At 41.4% G+C, this 22,144-nt stretch overlaps 1 protein-coding gene across 3 annotated transcripts in view; it reads right to left on the reverse strand.

The window, feature by feature from the left end:
* Positions 1-628: 628 nt before the first annotated feature.
* fbxo38 (F-box protein 38) overlaps positions 629-22,144 on the reverse strand; it is a 33,159-nt gene continuing 11,643 nt past the window's right edge. For 2 of the 3 annotated variants that reach the window (XM_036001005.1, XM_031288310.2), the window contains 14 exons: positions 20,476-20,606; positions 19,085-19,255; positions 18,738-18,880; positions 15,558-15,771; positions 14,877-15,077; positions 14,534-14,689; positions 13,419-14,120; positions 11,949-12,049; positions 10,121-10,223; positions 8,534-8,700; positions 6,714-6,859; positions 6,437-6,540; positions 4,015-4,128; positions 629-3,383 (listed from right to left, as the gene is read on the reverse strand). In XM_036001005.1, coding sequence (XP_035856898.1) covers positions 3,205-3,383; positions 4,015-4,128; positions 6,437-6,540; positions 6,714-6,859; positions 8,534-8,700; positions 10,121-10,223; positions 11,949-12,049; positions 13,419-14,120; positions 14,534-14,689; positions 14,877-15,077; positions 15,558-15,771; positions 18,738-18,880; positions 19,085-19,255; positions 20,476-20,606 — 2,632 coding nt within the window. In that variant the 3' untranslated portion in view covers positions 629-3,204. The remainder of the gene's footprint in view (positions 3,384-4,014; positions 4,129-6,436; positions 6,541-6,713; positions 6,860-8,533; positions 8,701-10,120; positions 10,224-11,948; positions 12,050-13,418; positions 14,121-14,533; positions 14,690-14,876; positions 15,078-15,557; positions 15,772-18,737; positions 18,881-19,084; positions 19,256-20,475; positions 20,607-22,144) is intronic. The other variant, XM_036000989.1, reaches the window with a different exon arrangement.

The raw sequence follows: 22,144 nt of genomic DNA on the forward strand, positions 1-22,144 counted from the left end.
AGCCTGCTGCATCAAGGCGTAAACTTCTATATATGGGCGCATGCTCTACCAGGTGAGCTACCCAGGCGCCCATGACAACACATTTTATTGTAAACATCCTCCTCTTTATCTATATAAAGGCTCATTAATATATTGTGCCCCCTAAATACAATTTAATGTAATTTATGTTACTATCTCTGTGAGATTAGATTTAATTTGAAAACAACTAATCAGAAGGAGTTCCCAATAATTCTCCAGCTTCTCTTCTCTATGTCCAAGCCATAGAACATTAAATGTATCCATATCCATGTTAGTATCCCTGATTTGGAAGGTGCTGTCTCAAACAATAGTATTGAGCATATTGAGGCTGGAGTAACATGTGTCTCTCTATGTGCCCGTTTGCCACAGTGTCTTTTTTTTTTTTTTAATAAATACTACCACTTGGGGGTGCCACATTTGGAAATACTCAAATCCTGCTCATTAGTTTTTAAGTTTTAATTAGTTTTATCAGCTGGCTGGAAGTATAACATTTTTCATTCGTTACCAAAATTCAAAACTAAGGGAAAAGTATAGCTTTATATAACTCATCAGTTATCAATCCCACAGTCAATGGTTGAGAATCAGAAATGAGGACATGTGACAACAAAAGTTATTTTTAGTTATTTTATTTTTCAATATGTGAAATAATCTTTTGTTATAAACATATAAACACCATGGAAGCATATCATCATCCATGACATCTGTACAGTTGTCAATACACAAACAGAAGGCTGGACTCGCATCATGTTCAGTCCATTCAACCTGCCAAAAAGAATTTTCAGATCCTTTGATAGTGAACATTCACAGTTTATCCATAATGAAGTTGCTCATCTTTCTGAACCCAAACCCTTTTCCATATTTGAGTAATACCCACATCCTGAACCTAGACAATCAGTTCTATCCACTGCATACAGTCATACAGGGCAGAGCTGTCCATATACATGACCAACAAAATCCTGTCTAAGCCAACCAATCGGATTCCTCAAGAAGAGGAAAAAGTAAGTAATCTGGCACCTTTTGGGGTTTTAATCCCTTTGCAATGAAAATAAATTCTCAACGCGAAAACAAAAACAGCATGATGGTTCAGTTCATGATACAACTCCTTTCGGACAAGAGCTTAAGGGCAGATCCAAAAATACTAGAACATGGCATCTCTATCTGTCTCAAAGGGCATCACACAGATTTGGATAAGGAGAGATTTTAAGAAGCAGTGAAGCACTACAAAAGGCTGACTGAGGCTGAGCGGTCAGTTCTTCAAGTCAGACTACAACTACATCTTTTTTTCCCCCCCAACTTTGCGTGCTACAGAAGAGATTAAGTGTATTTGTTGTCTTGGTTTGCTGTATTGTTCCGATTTCTCCCTTTTGAGAAATTTCTGTCAGTCATCAGCTGTATCCTAGTGATACATACTGTATGAATGCATGTATGACACTGACCCATCCTTTCATAATCCCCGTAGGGAGATGGGAACAACAATGAGAAAAATGAGAATACATTCAGAACTCTTGAGAACAAAGTTAGAATTCTAAGAAAAAAAAGAAAAAAAAAAAAAAGTCTAAAAATCACAAAGTCCAAGAATTCGGCATATATTCTCATAATTCAAACTCCCCCTCCCCTTCAAAATTCAGACTCATTTCAGAACTCAAATCTAATATTCCCACATGGGCCTGTTCTTCAACTTTTTTTGAACTTGCCATGGATCAAAAACCAACATAACACAAGCAGGTGTCAGGAACAAAATAAAGCCACATTATCTGCTCCAACAGCTAACTAGGAACATATGTTCAGTGGCATCGTTATGTGAAACATCCTGTTTGTGACTGGACATTGCAGAAGTCCAACATCACAGCTTTGAATTGCATTTTAACACTGTGGTATCCTTTGGTCACCCTGTTTATGCAATATGGCACATTCATCGGTTTGTGCAAATTAACTCAGTTGTACACAGTCTAACACATAGGGACCTCCCAGCTTACGATAATGATGATGATAGACAGCAGAGCAGCTAAACGTAGCTTTAGATGTGTTTATTCTTAAATTTTTGGGCATGTCTGACCAGGGCTGAACTACCCAATCCAAAGCATTTTGTTTGGTCATTGGGAAAGCTGAGAATTGATCAACTGCAACAAAGCCAATATTTTGCAGCAGTTCCAATAGCTCCCTTTATGTTGCTTAGTCAGTGGTAACTACAGCATCTCAACATGACAAAGCCATGTAGGACATGTCATATTTGTGTTGTAATTGGTTTCCAGGTCAGGCTGGTTGAGTGAGAACGCGAGTTACACAACGTAGTTCATCGGAATCATCAGTTTCAATAAACAGGAGTTAGTTCTTTGGCGGTGGGGCTTTTAGCTTTATCCAAATAGGCCTAACATGCAAAGAGGACTTTTTGCAAAAATTAATCTTAGGGAAGTTAATGAGCAAGTTTTTTTCAGCTCCATGTGGACTGAACATCTTTTGTCTTTTTCCCCATTTAGTGCTTGCTGAAGTAAAATGCAAACCCATGACAAATATTGTCCACCTTTCAAAACCCCCCACTGTTCGGCATGTTGAAGGTAAAAAAATTAAATAAAAAAATAACTTAAAAAAATGAATTAAAATAAAGCATATTTTCTTTGACATTTCTGTCTAAGGCAACTTCTGTCTGATTGGTCATGTGTGGTACAAAGGTAGGCAGACTGTAGCAGTGGACAGGTGAAAGATCAGACCAACAGCATGATCCTTTTCTGCGTGATAGACAAGACAAGCAGCTGAAAACACTAGAGGATGTCAATAATGGACCTTATTTGGAACAGGACTACATTAGAGACGGGCCTTTATTTCTAACTACCTCATGTTGAAAGCAAATGTTTTCATTTGTTAAATGAAAATCTAACTCATGCTGAATTTACCATTTGAGCAGAGATTGAGTTATGTCCACCGTCACGAGATTTCTTTTACTCTGCTTTTATTTGAGAATTTACAGTTCTAGGGTGCTCACACACATTTTAGGTTTGCTCAAATAATAAGAAAATCAGGGTCCGATATATTGGTAACCTCATCCAAAACAGACTATACGTCTCTATGTCTCTTTTCCAAATAAAACCATAAATAAGTGTTTTCAGTCAGGAGCTCAGGCAGTGCTGCAGGACTGTCAGGTGTTGAGATTGCTCTTCATGTGATGGGCAGAGGGGTGTTTTGTGGTGTCTAGATGTAGTCATCCTCCACAGGTTCTCCTGGTGTATCACAGTGATGGAGGAAAAGGACCACCACTCTCTGAAACACTCCTCTTTTGCTCTGTCGGCGCTCTGAGATCTCTTCCCCGATGGTCTCCATGCAGATGTCAGCTGACAGCTGGCCTTTACGCCTGGGTGCGTAGATGGTGGCTTACACACGACACAACACAGAGGAAAACATTTAAAGTGCTTATATGATCAGGTTTCATATTTTTTTTCGGTTACAGGGACAAATTATAATCACTGGTAAATACCAGGGGTTGATGCATAGACTCGATCGCCCCCTGGTGGCTGGCTGCAGTATACAGCATAAACCCCGCCCCCTCCATGTTAGCGGATGGGATATTGGCCAAACTAAAAAGTCAAATACATTTTTTCCCAAAGATTGTTTCTGCCATTTTAGGTAGTTCTGATCACACTGTTTGTTCAAGTGTTCATTTTCCTGATACGTTTGGATTTTATTAGTTATTTGATGCTATAACAAGGGGTGAAACGCAATGATTGACAGCTGTGATTGAATTGTGATTGGTGTGGGACTTTGATACCGCGGCTTCACCGCCCGATCACTACTGCGCAGACTCTAGCTCCAAAATTACAAGATGGCGGCGCCTGTATCTGGGATATTTTGGCTTCACATTTGTGCAGTGGGAGGAAGTGGAGAGATGTCTTTTTTTTTTTTTTTTTTTTACAGTCTATGGTAAATACCAAGAATTATGTACATTTAGAGAACAACCACAGAGTGTCTGCTGATAGGACAAGTGGATGTATTCACTGCACTCACTGCTTTCATCGTCCTCAAAGTCATAGCGGGCGAAGCTGTTGGGATCAGCTGCTCTCAGAGTCCTCAGCCAGGGGAAGTCTGTTACCATGCTGTAGGGAGCGCCATCCACCACTCCTGAACAATAACATCATAAAAGACAGTTAACTTTAAAAGGTTTAATGACTCTGAAAAACACATATCATGTGCCTCCAGTCTGCCAGCTGGTTGGTTGGCTTGTTTCAGGTATAATCTTGTCACTTTAGTCATCCCATTCAACTCGTTTTGGACTAAAACTATAAATTCTTCCTCTTTTTTCTTCCATGTGATGCATCTAGAACATTTTTAGCTTCACACAGTAGTTTCTCTACATTATTTATTAATGCACAGTACTCTTCTAGCAATTCAGAATAGAATACATCTTACACAAGGTGTACTGCTTGGTCGTCGTCGTTTTTTTGCATTGGTGTCTAAAGGCTGATTTATGCTTCTTCGTCGAATCGACGGTGTACCCCCGCAGGCCCCTCTGTGTCACCGCGAACCCCCCCTCCGAGCCCTCCGCCGTAGCTCGACGTGCACCTCCAAAAAATTTGTAACTTGGCGTCGAGGCGATGCAGACCACAAGGACTGTGATTGGTCAACTCGTCCTGTGTGTTGATAGTCAATAGGTGTTTCGAGCACTGTGGGGAGTAGCACTGACATAGGCTTTGCAAATAAACTCAGACATATTTTGGTTACAATGACAGGGTTATCCATTTGTAAAGTGTCTATATGTCAGTAACGTTTTGAAATTAGCACTTCGCCAGCAAGCAGTACTTTGTGGGCAGTTGCGCTAAAGTTTGCTTGCTAACATAAACTGGATGGCAGACACCTCGCAAATAACCTCAGACTTATTTTCTGGTTAAAGAAAGATTAATATTTTAGCATGACAGTCTGTGGGGTTTGCCATTCTGAGTACCGTTTTGGTGGTGAGCGACACAGACACAGGCGACGCCGAACTTCAAAGCCACACACCCCCTAGCGTTATGGCGGTGAAATGCACAAAGATGCAAAGCAACCCCGATGCAGAACTCTGAAAGGGTCACGAGGAGTTGACGCAGAAGCATGAAACAGCCTTTAGTGACTAATGTGAACAAAAATCTTGGAGAATTGGTCCAGTATTAAGCAAGAACGCTGTAACCAGCAGCTGTGAACCGAGCTGCAATGTATCATTACATTTTAGGGCAAATGCACATCGTCAATTTCCGTCCACATTTTTGCTACTAACATGCTCAGATTGTTATTCTACGTGTCATTTTTTTTGTATGGTCTCTGAGCTCCAGCATAGTGTGTTCATATTGTGTGAACACTGTAGGTCTGGTAGCCCTTTTTATAGTGCAGTGCAGCAGGATAAAGATCCTAAACCTTCAAACAAACAGGAAATGAAGCTGACCGCATTACAGGCCCGGAAGAGCATCAACCAAGAGCCGCATGATGTCTTTGGGCTCGAGGCTTCAGCAAGTCATCAAAGGATTTGCAACCACATAATAAATATGGCCATGTCTTTCAAGCTCATTCTAACAGATATAAAAAAAAAAAAAAACAGGAACTTTTTCTTGATATTTAGATTTTTTTAGAAATCACTACACACAGGCCTGAAAAACACACACACACACACACAAGTGCGTTTCACTATCTTTGTGGGGACCCGTCATTGACATAATGCATTCCCTAGTCCCTTACCCTAACCTTAACCATCACAACTAAATGCCTAACCTTAACCCTTACCCTTACCATAACCTAATTCTAACCCTAATCCCGAGTCTTAACCCTCAAACAGCCCTTTAAATTTGGGCCACACAAAACTGTCCAGACCCCACAAGTATACTGTATTCCCAGTTTTTGGACCCCATGAATATAGTTAAACACACACACAAACACACACACACACACACACACACACACACACACACACACACACACACAGTACGGTGGTCCATACGGGGAATTGAACCAGCGACCCTCCGGTTCCCAACCCAACTCTGCCACCCCTTTAGAACGTTATCACTGCGAAACAATCATAAAGTAAGCTTTATTTATCTCTCCGTGCTATGACTGATTCAAGTAGCTACAAAACATTAGTTCTGCTGGCCTGGAGTATGTGATGTTAGCTGTTCACTGAATATGACGTGTAATTTCTAGCACTTAAGGTAATTGTTATGCATTGTTCCCGGGTTGGCCCAGGTGATCTCTGATGTCCTGAACAGGGATATACCCATGTAGGCTGGCTTGATAAGAGTCATTGTTTCAGTTCAAATCCAACAACATTGTCCAGCTCCTTAAAAAGTGCACCGTACACAATATGACATTCAAAGCAGGAAAATGTTTGGTTGATGAGTATCCTCATATCTACCTTCAGTGGTATACTAGAAATCTGTGAGGGTAAAGGTAGGCGTGACTGTCTTACCCTCCAGTGTATAGATGTCCCGGCCCCAGGGGTATTTGGGATACTTCTTCACATCCTCTTCTGTCCGGGTGGCCTCTGGGAAGAACTCATACTTGATCAACTCTCTGAGAAAGACAAAGACATACAGAGATCAGTTCATGATCATGTTCAAACTAAGACTCACACGCTCTTATGTAGGTCAACATGTAGGAAAAAAATCTGTTCACATCCAAAGGCGTGAGGTTAGAAAGTGATTGATTTCTGACAAAATGCCCCTGTTATCAGAGATATTACTCACTGGCTGATGTTGGCTATGGTGTCCATCCAGCTGCGAATGCGAACCTTGTTGCGTATATTTGGAGGGTTGCTGAACTCGTGCACTATAGCAATGTGATAGGGATAGGGCCCCTGGAAGAGCTGACGCTCCAATGCTACGGAGTCAATCTGAAGAGTGGAGAGAGAGAAAAAAAAAAAAGAAGAGTGTTCCAGTGAGTGCAAAGAGACCTTTGCTATGCATGTATATCAGGGGTTCTCAAACTTATTGCTTAAAGGTCCGCCTCTGATTTCTAATCAAGGTCAGAGGTGTGGAACACTTGGCAATAACAAAATAACATTTAATCTATCTCACATAACTTTCGAGCAACATACATTCAAGTCTCTCTCTCTCTCTCTCTCTCTCTCTCTCTCTCTCTCTCTCTCTCTCTCTCTCTCTCTCTCTCTCTCTCTCTCTCCCTCTCTCTCTCTCTCTCTCTCTCTCTCTCTCTCTCAAGAGAGGGGAGACAGACAACAACTACCAGCTTAGCATCGCTAGCCTTAGCCAACTCCTTCACCACTAACGGAGCGAGCTGGAAAATCAAACTATTCCCGAACCCTGAGGGGAGGAGGGCCACAACATCATGGCCACCAACAAAACTCAAAAAAGATTGTTCTTGCTTGGGCTTTAACTTCTGGATATTCGCCAGCGTTGCCTTGATGGAACTACAACTCAAACTGGCGCACGTCACGACCTCAACGTCATCGTTCTCAGCCACTCCCTCTGTTCGCTGATTGGACGGCCAAATATTTGGCCGGAGAAAAACCAAGAATATACCGCAAACCCAGACGTAGTACTGAAGAAAAATGAAAATTGAGCGGAAGTACGTAGGAGGGCGGAGCCAGGCTAGAGTGCGACAGCTTTCAGCACGACATTATATTACATTGCAGCGAACCTTTCTTTTTTTTTAACCACACTTGCGACCACCTTTTAATCGGCATTTGCCTAAATTAGTGCGACTTGAACAAGCCGTAGAGACGACGCAGTGTCGCTCCGTTTCCACCGCAGCTCCCACACCATCATGGTTAAACTTTGCAATTAACCGGCAGTGCGTGTCGAACCGTGGTGGGGATCTGCAAGGATCACAAATCAACTACGGCCAGTTACACCACTACTGTATATTCAACATCACTAACAATTTATTGTTAAATAGAAAATGTATTTGAAAATAGAAAACGTTACACTCCACAATGTATTGTATTCATAACACGAGGTATGGGCTGGGTCCGGATTGACATCACATGCCTCAACAGCATACAAATGTAAATCTATAAATTACACCAAGTACACTACTCCTTTTTAAATTGCAGTTATTGACTATTAACATTCTTCTAACCTGCACAGTTGTGTTTAAAACGGAAAACAGATTTACCTTAGTTTTAGACATTATTTTTTGTTATTATTCCGATTTCCATAATTACTAAACTAGACAGGCTAAGAATATTCTTTGCATAAAACAACTTGGTCAGTTTTCTATCAAATTTTGTCTAGTTATCTTGTGGAATAAAAATTTACATTTAATGGATTACTCTGTGTATTGTCTATGTATAAAAATAGAAATGTTAGACACGTTTATAGTAAATACACTAATTACTTCTGTTGTTCTGCATTTATATCTCTTTTTTTTTTATTCCTAAATATAATTCTATACTTGGATAGAAAGAGTATAACTGAGCTTGTTTGCAATTTAAGGTTTCCTGTCAACAGTTTCACAGACAGGACAGTCTCTTTTATGATGGAGGTCACTGAGACAAATTGTCAGTAACACTGAGGGGCTGTGTGGTATGACATCACAGATTACCAACCTGGTGCATAGGGCGCATGTAGATGATGCGGTTCCTCTCAGGAGGCATTCTCAGTATCTGATCCAGGACCTGTTCCATGTCCAGCTTCTTACACTGAGCGTAATCAAACCTGTTCACTATGGGGGCACTTTCTACTCGCAGCTGCTTCAACACTCGACATCTGGTAGCTACAGAGAGAGACAGAGACACACAGACAGAGAGAGAGAGAGAGAGAGAGACAGAGAGACAGAGAGAGAGAGAGAGAGGACACAAAAGAAACACTGTGGGACTGAATGCGTTCTGACTCATAACGACTGAACATCTGCTGGAGTGCTGTTTTCAAAACTCAACATAAAGTTGGATTAGGATTTTAAAATTGGATTTATTTATAGGAAAATATATACTTTAAACCCAAAACCAGTATTGAAGGAGAGTAATGAACACGTATTCTCCCCATGTTTGACTCATGTATATCAACACGGGTTACTACACTACAAATATGTCTAAATCTGCTAAACTGAGCGGTCAATATTGAGTTTATTAAAACAGGCAGCAGGCGGTGCAGTGTGGGTGATGTGGTGTCACTTCCATTGTCATTTTCATATTTGCAACTTTATTAGGTCTCCTTATAAAAAGGTTAATTCAATAATTTATACTGTACAACACTCGTTTTATTGTTGTTAGAATGACAATGGCACTCAGTCAGTCGGTCATCAGTCAGTGTATCCATCACATCAAAATTGTTGTGAATATTCATGGTCCCTGGAAGATTACAGTTTTTGGAAATCCCCTGACGATTCATCAGACCAATACTGTTACTAGAATTACAAGTAAGACCAAAGCACCCCATGCAACTGAAACTGAAGGCACTGGAGCTAAGATTTTATCATTACATTTTCCAAAATGCAATAGTAGAGGACAAACAGGACATGCATACTAATGTTGTGATATTTGGAGATTCTAATGTTTTTCCAAAAAATTACACTGTATAATCATGGCTTAAGGCAAATCAGAACTGTGATCACTTTTAACTTGACATGTTGCATTATGTTTTGTCCTCTACTACTTGTGTATTGTATACTTTTACTTTCCTTATAGTTTTCCTTGTAATGTTCTTTACTGTGTTACCTGCCTAGGGACTATTAGCATTCTTGCTAACTCTGGCATGTTTACATCTTGTATTTTATACTGACTGGAAATGAGTGTGGCTTTTACAATTAAATGCTGCTCTAAGGACAGTGTGGATATAAAGCATCTGGATATGTGATGTACAGTTAGTGTTCTATGAACCAAGACGAGTTGGTTTACTTTTTTTTATGACTTTATTATACTGACCCTTTAAGGTCAACATGGGTCATTTTTTGTGGTTGGCTAGACTTTCTCCTCTAGTACCTACCTACCTTGCAAATTCCACATTTCTACTTTGGGGCAACGCAATTTGTGGAAAAACAATAAATCGCTGCAAAAAAAGTACCAGCACTCACATTTCCGGCAAGAGGTTTTAGTTGACGATTATTAGTACATCTTTAGTGAAAGTAATGCAAAAACAAAAATGAGAAAAACATCTACAGGAGTCATCAACTATCAGAGCCCTTGTCTGTCTGTTACCATGAATGAACATCATCTTGGGGCAGTCTTTGAGGACCAGGTCAGTGATTCCACAGTTGGTCAGAGTGATGCCCACCAGGTTCTTACTCTTCAGAGACAAAATCTGCACAAACAAAAGCAACTCAGTATGTCAATCACACTAACAAAGGATATACAGTATACAACTTTTAAAGCCAATGTTGACTCTACCTCGCGTGTGCATCCTGGCTAAATGGAGCTCACATTGTTTTTGTCCACTAAAAGCATTTACAACAGAAACGCAATAGATTTACCATTGCATTCCAATGTTTAAACAAAGAATGTAAGGGGAAAAGTCCCTCTGACCTCATGTCTCTCCCTCTGAGCTCCACCAGCAACAGTTGCAACCTTAATAATATTGCACTTTGAAAATCACTTTGTAACAAGTTTAATATGGGAATTTAACATTTTCAAAACCGTATACTTTATTTAGTGCATATACATTAATAAAGTGTTCACCCCCTTGGTCTTTGAATGACAGTGAATAAATTACACCTTTTTAACACTGATAATCACTATAAGACAATAAAGTCAAAGTGAAGACAATTGTCTACAAATTGGATTGTGTGTATGTACTAACAACACAGACCTGTAGCACCGTCACTGGCAAAATTAGTCAAAACCCCAGCTCATTTGGGACTTCATTTGAAAGCCACAAAACGTTTGGGACATAAGGAGATATTGGAGCTAAGGACGAGGAGAGCTGCCTGTAGCCGTTTGGATTTCTGCTACGCTTAACCCTTGTGTTGTCTTCCCGTCGACCATCCAACTTTTTGTTTTTCTGGGTCAAAATTTAAAACTTAAAACTTTTTTCTTCAACTTTTTCCAACACTATCATGTTTTTTTCCCCAGATGACTGTCACTTTTTTCGACGTTTCTGTCACTTTTCCCGACGTTTTTTTAAGCTTTTCAGGATGTTTTTGTCGCTTTTTTCAACATTCTTTTATCAATTATTTTCTTCAAATGCTATAAAATTGAATAAAACACCCAAATTCAATGAAAGTAGTGAACTGATAATTTATTTTACTTGTGCAGAGCATTGTATGGAACCATTATTTTTTTTGGACATTTTTTGTTGAAAGAAACCCAAATTGCTGATATAGAAACTTTTTGAAAATGGGTCAATGTGACCCAGAGGACAACAGGAGGGTTAAGGACGTTTGCGGTCAGCTGTTTGTGTAAAGACACGCAGGAGCTACGTGCTAATGCTAACGTTACAGGCTGTCCAGCATCGGATCACTGGATTATCCAACATAGGAGGTATGACTCGCGCTACACTTAATGGCCATTTAAATTGAGTGCACCCATAACTAAGCATAAACCCAATGCTTTTGTCGCCAACGAGGACAGATGAAAGACTTTGCAATGAGTGTTTGTTTACAGCGAACTTTTGATTGACGGACTATCACGGAGATGCGCGGCGAAGCGACAGACATTACCGGGACTGGTGTGCATAAAGTTACCGCTGGTAAACCCAGTAGTGTGAGTAGCGTGTTAAAGCACAAACTGAAAATAAGTAACGTTAATTAAGCTCCCTGCAAAAGCACTTGCTGATAAATTGCACAGGTTGTAAAATGCTAGAAAGGCTAAGCTACACAAAGCAAGCCTCTTAAGAAAATCAATCCAAGGGTTGATATTAAAGGATTAAAAAAAAGGTATATAATGCAAAGCATTCCCTCCTCCTGTGATTTTATTAGGCTAATGACTGAAATAAATGTCAATGACGTTATCATCGACTAGTCGACGTCGACTTTCATCACATCAGAGTCGACTTTAAAAAATCTGAAGTCATGCAACCCCTAGTGTGTACCTGTACGTGGTCGTCCTCAGTGACCGGGTCAGAGGTGCTGGTTGATTTGTCAGCCATTCGTTTCCTCCTCACTGCTACTCGAGGCCTGGCACTTGGAAGATCTTAATGTAAACAGCAAAGATACATGTATAAAACATACAAAAGTAAGCAACACCCAGAGTGTGAATATTACTGTATTTAACTGCAAAAATAGAAGCCAACTATTTTATAACAGCTGTAGGCAACACAGTTTAAAGTGTACTGCATGGATTTAGCTTTGCCCTCCTATAACATTGTCAGTTGACATGGACCACTTTAGAAAAAGTAATGATCAAAATCAATGCAGTAGAACCGGCGGTGTCAAAAGTCTTCTTTGTCAAAACCTGACGCCTACATTACCCACAATGCAATTTCACAGAGTTTAGTCGTACATTTAGGTACATCATGCTAGTAGTGGCAAATGTAGCCTCGAGCAGCTAGCCTTAAGCAGAGATAAGGAGCAGACTATAGAGGTTGGGTAAATTCAATTAAAATATATATATTTTTTTTAAATGTTTAGTCTTCAGACCTAGTCTGGCTTACCATGTAAATTGTTACACAAGCCATGTGTTGTTGTGTGTGTTGTGTTGTTGAGCTTCATGCAAATTGTTGCTGTATTGTCTGTATCACATATCTCGTTTAAAAATATATCAATATACCATAAAAGCCAGGTATCCTGCTGTAATAGGTTTTTTTTCAGGCTTCTGATTGGCCATCACTGCTTTAGGGTTAGGGTTATTTCGCCACCTGTTGGTTACGCAAGTTCTTGACAGTGCTTGAATTGTGTAATAATGTGGATGGCAGTGTTGTAGTACTACTAGTCTGGTCTGGTCTTGTCTTGGTCTCAACCCCTCAAAGTCTTGGTCTTGTCTTGGTCTTGATACACTCTGGTCTTGGTGGTGACTTGGTCTCGGTTTAGGTGGTCTTGACTACAACACTGGTGGACAGGATTGTTTTTAAGAACAGAGGTGGTAAAAACCCAGCTCTCAAAAACTCCTGTGTACTTGGGGCCTTAGGCTACATCCACACTACTTGAATTTCATTCATTCAAAAACAATCTCCGTCCTCATGAGCGTTTTATAACTGTTTCTTAACGGTTTCCGAACTGATCTGCGTCCATACTAACTAAATACTGTTTTAACATGAATTTAAAATTGACATCCACCGAGCCAAAATCCTTATGTTATCATTAGTTAGCTCGTTCTTGTTTTCTAACTGCGTCGCGAGTTATAGGAGCATAGCTGGGAGTTTCATGGAAACAGCTAATGTTAATGTCAGCTGTCCTTCAGCTGTCAAAGTTTGCTTTGGCTTCGTAACTTTTGACTGCACAACTGCCACTTCACTGAGCTTGAAACCACAGGCCCAAGCCTTTGAAACTAAACATAAACACAACTTTAGTTGCACTCCCCTGTTAGTGGATACATATTGAATGTGTTCAGTGTTCTGTCTTACCTGTCTCAGATATCAGGGAATCAGATGACATACGAGTGCACGATCGGGTCAAAGGACGTCTGGGGATAAAGTCCTCATCGCTGGCCTGGCCCTGCTGGGAACCTGAACCGGCAGGTTGTCTTTCTCCCTGTCCAGTCAGCAGTGTTGGTCTCCTGGAAGCATTGTTTACAGCAGCACCTCTGGGCTCCAGACTGTCCACACAGGCAGGACCAGAACTGTGCCTCAGCCCAGTCTCCCTTGTGCAACTGTCCCCTGTCTGTGCTCCAGAGGGGCCCTCTGTGCTGTCATTAGTCCTGCCAGTTCCTGTCGCTCTGTCAGTGGTTGCGGTTGCTCTGTGGTTGGTCGCCACCACTGTCCTCCCACATCCACCCCCCTGCCTGGGTGTGGCTGCTCCAGGTCCTACCCTGCCCGCAGATCCAGTCACTGGCCTCACTCCAGTCCTTGCCGTTGCCCCAGCACTCCCCGTGCCCCGTACTGTCCCACTGTCAGCAGTAGTCTCCACAGTTTCAGTAGCAATTCCTTTACCGCTAGTCCTCCTGCTGTTGTCAGCAGCAGCCTTCATGTCTGCCTTGATCTGTTCACTGGTCACCTGACAGCTCTTCTCACAGCTGCTTTCTAACACCTGAGGCTTTGTCTGATCTACCAAGACTGCCACTGATACAGCCACATTGTTGCTCCGCCTTAGAGGAGTCTTACCTTTACCTGAAACACACACACACACACACACACACACACACACACACACACACACACACACACACACACACACACACACACACACACACACACACACACACACACACACACACACACACACACACACACACACACACATTAAAAAAACAAGCTCTTGTGCTTTTCATTTCTTTAAATTTAAGTGAGTTTCTCCTGTTCTTTCAGCCACATATTTGTATGTTTGGCCATATGCTGGATGGTTTTATACTTTTTTTTTTATTGAACAAGAAAGGTTAGACTTTTTACTTTCACATATGCCCTCATACTGTAGCTGTGTTACTGACCCCAGGCTACACCAACAACCTAATGTGACATTTTATGGTAAGCCCAGCACAACACACTGTTGTGACTGCTGGGTGTGTTCTGTGTTGTGCTGACACCTTCTGTACAGGAAGCTGGCTGCTGCAAACAGGAAGCTGGCATCAGCCTTGAAACAAGGCCTTCCTCTTCCTCGCTGTCCGAGTCAGAGATGACCAGTGGGGGCTTCGGAACCGTGGCACCAGCTGGTCTGCACTGCTGGACTAAACCACTGGGACCTGGAAGTGTGAAGGACATATCAGCAGACATAATAATATTTATTTATTTATTTTTATATAAAGTAAAGCTTTCTGATTTTATAAAATGGGAAGTTAAGAGTGTATGTATGAGCACAAAAACAGTTTTTTTTTGTCTACAACACTTTTCATAACCTCTGTTAATTATCAAAACAGAGCAGCTCCAAACCTGCTTGCTCCTCATCAGGAGGTTGTGGTGTTCCAGCTGGTCGACTGGGCCCTGGAGCCACGTCAGCTTGTTCAGCTCTCACCTCCCCTTCTGCTCCTTTCAGATCTATTTGAGGCTCAGCCTCCATGTTCTCCTCCTCCAGCATTACCTCCTCCTCGTCTTCCTCCTCTTCATCCTCAATCCCATTTACCTCCACTGGTGCTGTGAAAACAAACATAACGCCTTACTCACCTTCACCGAGTAGAAACCTGCTCCCATTTGTTTATTTGTCCGTTAACATGATCTCTTAAAAAACGGTTGACGGAACTGAAAGCAATCTTCTAAACACACTGCTTACAGATTTTTGGTTTCTGGCTTTTAGGTGGCACAACAGTAACATGTCAAATTTAAATTGCCATGAGTCTGACTCACTTCATATTTGTACAGAGCACTAATAATCTCAGACAGGATTCAGGTGTGCTTCTTTTTACAAAATGTGCAATATTTGCCCTTGCTATGTTTCTGTGGAATGTTTTGAAAAGATTGCTGGTTATAACTTTTATTTAATAATTCAACTTAAGTCAATAATAAAAGAAAACGTGAAGGTTTCTAAATAATTCAGATGCTAAAATCCAGGATAGTATGAGCTGCTGTGTTGTGATTGCTGCTGCACCACTGAATAAGAATGCAGGTGGGACTTGCCATTGTGCTGCTGCTGCTGCTGTCTTTGGTTGTTGTTGTTGATGTTGTTGTTGATGTTGTTGACAGGTGGAGGAGCAGGAGGCAGGTTGGCCTCATTATTGTGGTGGTGGTGGTTGTTGTTGTTGTCGTTGTCATTGTTGGAGTTCTGGTTGCTGACCAGTGCTGAGGACACACCAATACCAGTCCCTGCACTCAGGCCTACCCTGGCACAGCCCTGTCACAGACAAATAATGCATAATATGCATCCATGATAAACATGTAAATAGGCTATACAATCTATTTCTTAACTACTAATTAAGTCCTAACTTTGAACCAGCAAGCTGCGTTTTAAGCTGATCTTTTTTTCTGCTTGTGGAGAGCTACGGGACACGTGAAACTACATCGATGAGGAGTGGACTTGTGTCAGTCCCGCATGCGGTTTAGTAAAGTGGCTGCATGTGCACAAAACATCAACACCGGTACAAGCCTACAACTGTCCGCAGACACGGTGAACTGAGACTCCATTTCCTGCTTGTCGGTCAACGTTTAATGATCGGTTAACATTTAATTTCATTGTGCTTTCTTTTGGAAGGCTGGCTGCCAAAAATCGCCACTTACTAACTAATTAATTAGCCTGAGTTAAACTCTAGCTATCAGTAAACAGTTGTGGTGTGCGATACTGCAATATCTGGTATCGATCCGATACCAAGTAAATACACGGCCAATATCGCCGATACTGATACTTTTCAATAATTAACGAGAATTAATTTTCATGACCTTTAGCCTAAGTGTTTTGTGATTTTACATTTGGATTATAAGTTAAAACCAAGGACAGAATTTTCATATGCTTGTATAAATCTGTTGTGTTACAGCCTTTTTACAAGTTATACAGCTTGCCGCTGTTTCATTTTTGGCCTGAAAATATAGCCACACTGCGCTCCTCTTCCTCTCTACCATTCTTCTGCTCCGTCTCTGTCCTGCTTGTGTGTGTGTGTGTGTGTGTGTGTGTGTGTGTGTGTGTGTGTGTGTGTGTGTGTGTGTGTGTGTGTGTGTGTGTGTGTGTGTGTGTGTGTGTGTGTGTTGGCCGCTGCCGGCCTCTGCCGGGCCTGGCTGGTTGCTTGCTTGCTTGCTTGCTTGTTTGCCTGGCGCCGCTGAGTCACGTGACGGTACAACATCAAATCACAAGAGGGGAAGCAAAGTGTGCCTGCTCCGCGCTTTGACAGGACTTGACCACCTTAAAGCAGCGGCACTTACACAGACAGCCAGGTCACCTCTTTGATGAAACCGCAGCAGTGCATACTGGAGAGGCACTGAAACTAAAGTATCAATCTTATTATACGGGTATTGATCAATATCAATACCAACATTGTCATCGATATTATAGATATTTGGATCGATCCGCCCACCACTAAAAAACAGAAGGTAGTGGCTGGTGGCTGGTGTGTGCGCCAGTGTTTGTATGTGCGTGTCGGCCATCCCCCGCATTTGGCAACTGGCGCGTGTTAATTTCGGACCCTGCACACGTGGTTGAATGTTTTTAAGGAGAAAGTAGGCTTATCAACAGAAATGAATTATCGAAATGATCATCTGTTTGAAAAATACGTCGATAACCGCTTCAGAATTTTTCGATTAATCGTCCAGCCCTACATCTGCACATACACCAACTTTTTTTTAATCAGATAAGCTATCAGGCACACATCCACAATTCACATTAAAGACAATTTCTTTGTATATTGTTAAAAAATGTAGTGTTTCCGCTAATAATTACATTCACTTAGTACTCTACTGCGTATTCTAAGTGGGCACTACAACTGCTGATAACAACTCATCAAGCATCATGCATTTGCGCCACAATTAATGCATCTTGATGTGAAGGCAGTGGTAGGCCTGTACTGTCATTGTCAAAAGGGTTGACAAAACTAGAATTATACATTTTCTGCTTTTTGCATTGTTGACAGTTATTTTCAAAACCATTGCATGGGCAAAATAGTTTTTACATGCTTAACAGACCTCAACACATGGGGGAACGGCTTGGAAAACGAGTACGGACCTAAAGAGCATGAAGTTTAGGAGGTTGGTTTAGGCTTAATGACAAAGAAAGAAGAAAAAATAAATCCCAGTCCCACACAGGTGAAGTGGTTTGATGAAGAGCTGCAGAAGCATGTAATAAATGTGTGCTGTGGTATGGACAGTGACCAGGACCAGCACAAATAGTTTTATTAATTAGCGGTTAACAAATAACAAAAAAACCTAAAAAAAAAGGTAATTGTCATGTTGATTTTTAATTCAAAAAAGATTAACGGAAGTAGCTTTTCAGGATAATTGTCCCTTGCCTTTCGCTGTCTGTGTGGGCAATAATTGTAGAGATTTACAAAGAATTTACTATCTAACTGAGACGTTTTGGGACCAATTGGGGGGACTGCTATGGACGACGAAAATTAAGTTTAATCATGTATCCAGCTAATTTGAATAGTTCACTTTACTGTAATGTTATTGACTGAACAGTTAACTTCATTTAATAATGTATTACTGTATGTGGCGTTTTCTTATGCGGGGTGCAAATGTTGAAGTTCTTTCCGTGGACTATTTTGCAGAGCCACTGTCGCTGCATCCGGAGTTTAGCGCCCAAGACAATTGTGATCGGTTTAAAGAAATGCACACGACCCAAAGAGTTTTTTTTCTCCTATCCAAGAATGTAGGTATAGAGGAGCCAGACCTTACGCCACAGGGATGTGGAGCTCTGAAAACGTGAGACTACCTTTTGTGTGACGGTAGAACGTTACCTGCGGAAACATTGGGTGTTTATGCAACTTCAGGGTAGAGGATTGTGATGTTTATTACAACTTCAGTAATATCTACGGCCTTGCATTTGACATATAACAAACTGAATGTCAGCAAGACTGAGGAGGAGCTTCTACCCTCTAGCCTGGTTGACACCAGACCCTTCTCAGTTGTAACTGAGAGTGGGTCTGGGGAAGGTTCATTCACAGCCCATTTCCAAAGGGGCATCACCAACGGCCACCGCCGCCGAAATGGGCTTGGGTGGCCTCTTGGCCAGACGGACTTGCAGAGCAAATCTCAAATTTGCCCGAATAACGTCAGGCAACAAGGATCCTAAATGAGGACACTGCCTAAGACGGTGTAGGGTATAAGTGGGATTCTGAGTGTGAGTGTCTGTGTGTTCATAAGCATACTATTTACCTTGGGTGGTTCTCTAAACATCTGGTCCAGACAGATAAACTCCAGACTGGGGAGTAACTCTATGAACTGGGAGAAGGATTCCAGTTTGATAGCATGACAGCGAACCAGTGTGAGATCAACAAGGCGACTCCATCTGGACTGATCTGGGGACGGGGTTAAGCAGACAGATAACAGCTACACAGAGCACAACAGCACTTCTCAAAGAGTGAGAGATGAAAGCAAAATGAAGGTTCTACTCTGTATCCAGTACCTTCTTTTATTATATAGAGAAACTGAGCTCACCACAAATATATGGGCATTCATAATCAGGCCATTTGTGAAATAAGGCAAGTAGTGGTGTGATTTACCTGTGATCCAGTGGTGAGGGTTATGCAGGTGAGGACAGTTGTAGATGAGCAGGTATTTAATATTAGTGAACACCTCGTTCACCACCTTTATGCCAATGTCAGTGATGATGCCTGGGTTTTCAATGACATCAGCCAGACCGTATTTCACCAGCTCTGGATGACTCATCTTACCTGCATTTATGAACACACAAGATGTTGCATTTTTATTAACACACCTGTAAACAAACTTAATTCAACTCAACTTATTCAATTCAAGATACTAGAAATTTGACTTAAATTTCAGAAAAGTTGCAATTTTTTACTACAGATTTTTAAAAGTTTAATTGATGACAATTTATTGCAAATTATCGTACCATGTATTTCAATTGTAAAATGTTTAATAAAAGCTTAGGTGAGTAGTACATTCATTTGGGTCTGTCTCTCTTTCCGTTTCTCTTTCGAATATCTCGAGAACCGTTCATCCGATCTACTTCACACTTGGCAGATGTATTGCTTGGGACCCAAGGATGTGCATCTTCCAATTCGGTGCAATTTTAACGCGCGACACGTTCAATAGCCTGAATGCCGAATTTCACCGAGTGCGTTTCTGACCACGTGTAGCCCTGACTTGGGTGTGCTATTCAGGGCCAGATTTAGTGGTTTGGGGCGTCTTGCTTTACTTTCCAACCTTCCTGTAACTGGGAATGTCGGTATTGGCAATGGTAGAACATGTACTCTAAACTTTTTTTTTTTTCTGAAGTAAAACTATTAATACCGCACAATTAAAGTCCTGCATTCAAAGGTTTACTTAATGTCTGTTCACGGGGGAGCTTTCAACTCTAATATAATGCTGGATAGTTTAATGAATAATAATGTATCGTATTTTAATTGTTATATTTTTGGAGTAAAATCTGAATCTGCAATGTAACCAGCAATTTTTCGATGTAAAATGTAGTCGTACAATGTTTTCCTCTAAAGTAGAAGTACACAGTAAGTCAAAAGTATACAGTTGAGTTGCATACTTTTTTAAGTGCTTTGGGGGCCTTTTGTAGGTTGTTTCAGGGTACAGTGAGTTAGAATAATAACATAATCAATATTTTTCATATCTAAACATAATAATAAATCTATAACTGTTTGGGACCCTTTAAGTTAGGGGGCCCCAGGCAGGTGCCTACATTGCATTGGTGTTTTTTCCCCACGAGTTCCACCTTGTTTCTGACCGCGAGTAGCCAAAACTTGGGTGTGTGAAGCAACTAAGTCATGGCAGGTGTATTGCTCAGGACCCAAGGAAGCATGATGTCGAGTGAGACAAAAAGCTGCAAGCAGGCACTTTTTCAACTGGCACTGCACTAGTATATCAACAAAAAAAGTGGAGGAAGTACAGGAGATTATATTTGAGGGAAGGAACTAACATTGCAGCAGAAACTCATCCACATATCCTAGATGAAGTGTCTCAAACTGAGGAAACTCTAGTTCAGCCATTTTGAGAGCTGAGAAGACTCCATCTTTGGTCAATGAAGGCTGGATACGCAGCTCGTGAAGCCTGTTGAACACACACAAATTATGTAATTAAATGAAGCCATTGAAACAATATTCTGCAACTGACAACCTTTTCTGCTGTTAGGGGACGTTAAAAACATGAATGTTGAGTTTTCTATCATTTGAATGTTTGTAGAAAACTCCAAAATGTAACTTTAAAGGGGTGATAGAATGCAAAACCGAGTTTACCTTGTCATAGTTGAATTACGACAGTTTGGTGGGTAAAAAGGACATACAGAGAATCTTAAAGTCCCATTGACACCTCTTTCCTCTGCAAATCTCACAATTTGAAACTGCCTCTGAAAACGGGCGAATCTCAACAAAGCTAAAAGTTGACGTCAACTCCTCAACTCCTACCTTATTTGGCTCTACCTTCTATCTTTTTAACGCCCCAAAATTTACATGGGCCACTGACTGATCTGGGACCAGTTTGTCTTGTGAATCTAGGTTGTGCAGATCTCAGAAGTTTTATACATTGTTCATCTGCTATTTCATCACTAAATTCACTTGAGACTTTTTTATACAAGAAATCAACTATGTTGAGGTAAAACATGTGCCTTTTTACGAAAATTGATGGCTAATTGCAAATTTTGTCCGACTGTGTGTTGGAGTTCAGCGGCCGGTGCTGCTGGGTTGCTGCATCGCCACACGGCCTGTCCTCCTTCACAGACCCCGGCCCGCTGAGAGGTAGATGGAGCTCCGTCAGGGCAGCTCCATACCCGCGCAAAGTCACCGTTTCTGGGTTACTGGACCATTAAATGCCGCTGCCCTGACAGAGCTCCAGGGCCTGCAACTCGCTGCTCTTCCTCCCCTGTTCCTGCTAAATGGCCAGTGTGTCTGAGTGATAACGCGGCCAGCGAGCTTGTTACGGCCGCAATCTCTTACCACAGGTTCCAGTTAATCTTATAATGGATATGTGTGTTGAGTTATTTTAACAAACGATCGGGGAAATAAACGCCTCTTGTCCGCGAGTCTCACTGATAGAGCCCGCGGTGAGCTGGATGGAGCTCTATCAATGAGAGCTAGCTAGGCTCCTCCTAACGAGACCTCGGAAAATTCACAAAAAAACATTAAATTGAAATCGGACAAGCTTTGTAAGACCTTAGGGTAGCTGTGATATACATGCCGTGACGAAATTCAAAGTGTAAATATACTATAGTTATGCCGAAAGTGTAGCGGCGATCTTTTCCCATAGGATTGCATTGGGACACATAGCCTAGCTAGCAGCTCCTCCTAACGAGACCCCTCAAATTCACAAAAATGCCTTAAATTGAAATCGGACAGAAGTGTTAGCTTTGTAAGACCTTAGGGTAGCTGTGATATACATGCCGTGACGAAATTCAAACTGTAAATATACTACAGTTATGCCGAAAATGTACCCGGGGTCTGTGAAAGGACAGGCCGGGCGGCGAGGCAGCAACCCAGGCAGCACCGGCCGCTGTCATGGAGCTCATGAACTCCGACACACAGTCGGTTACACACAGTTTACATAGTTGATTTCTCGCATAAAAAAAGTCTCAGAAGTGAATTTAGTAATGAAAT

This window comes from Sander lucioperca, chromosome 1, assembly GCF_008315115.2.
Source record: "Sander lucioperca isolate FBNREF2018 chromosome 1, SLUC_FBN_1.2, whole genome shotgun sequence".
NCBI lineage: Eukaryota > Metazoa > Chordata > Actinopteri > Perciformes > Percidae > Sander > Sander lucioperca.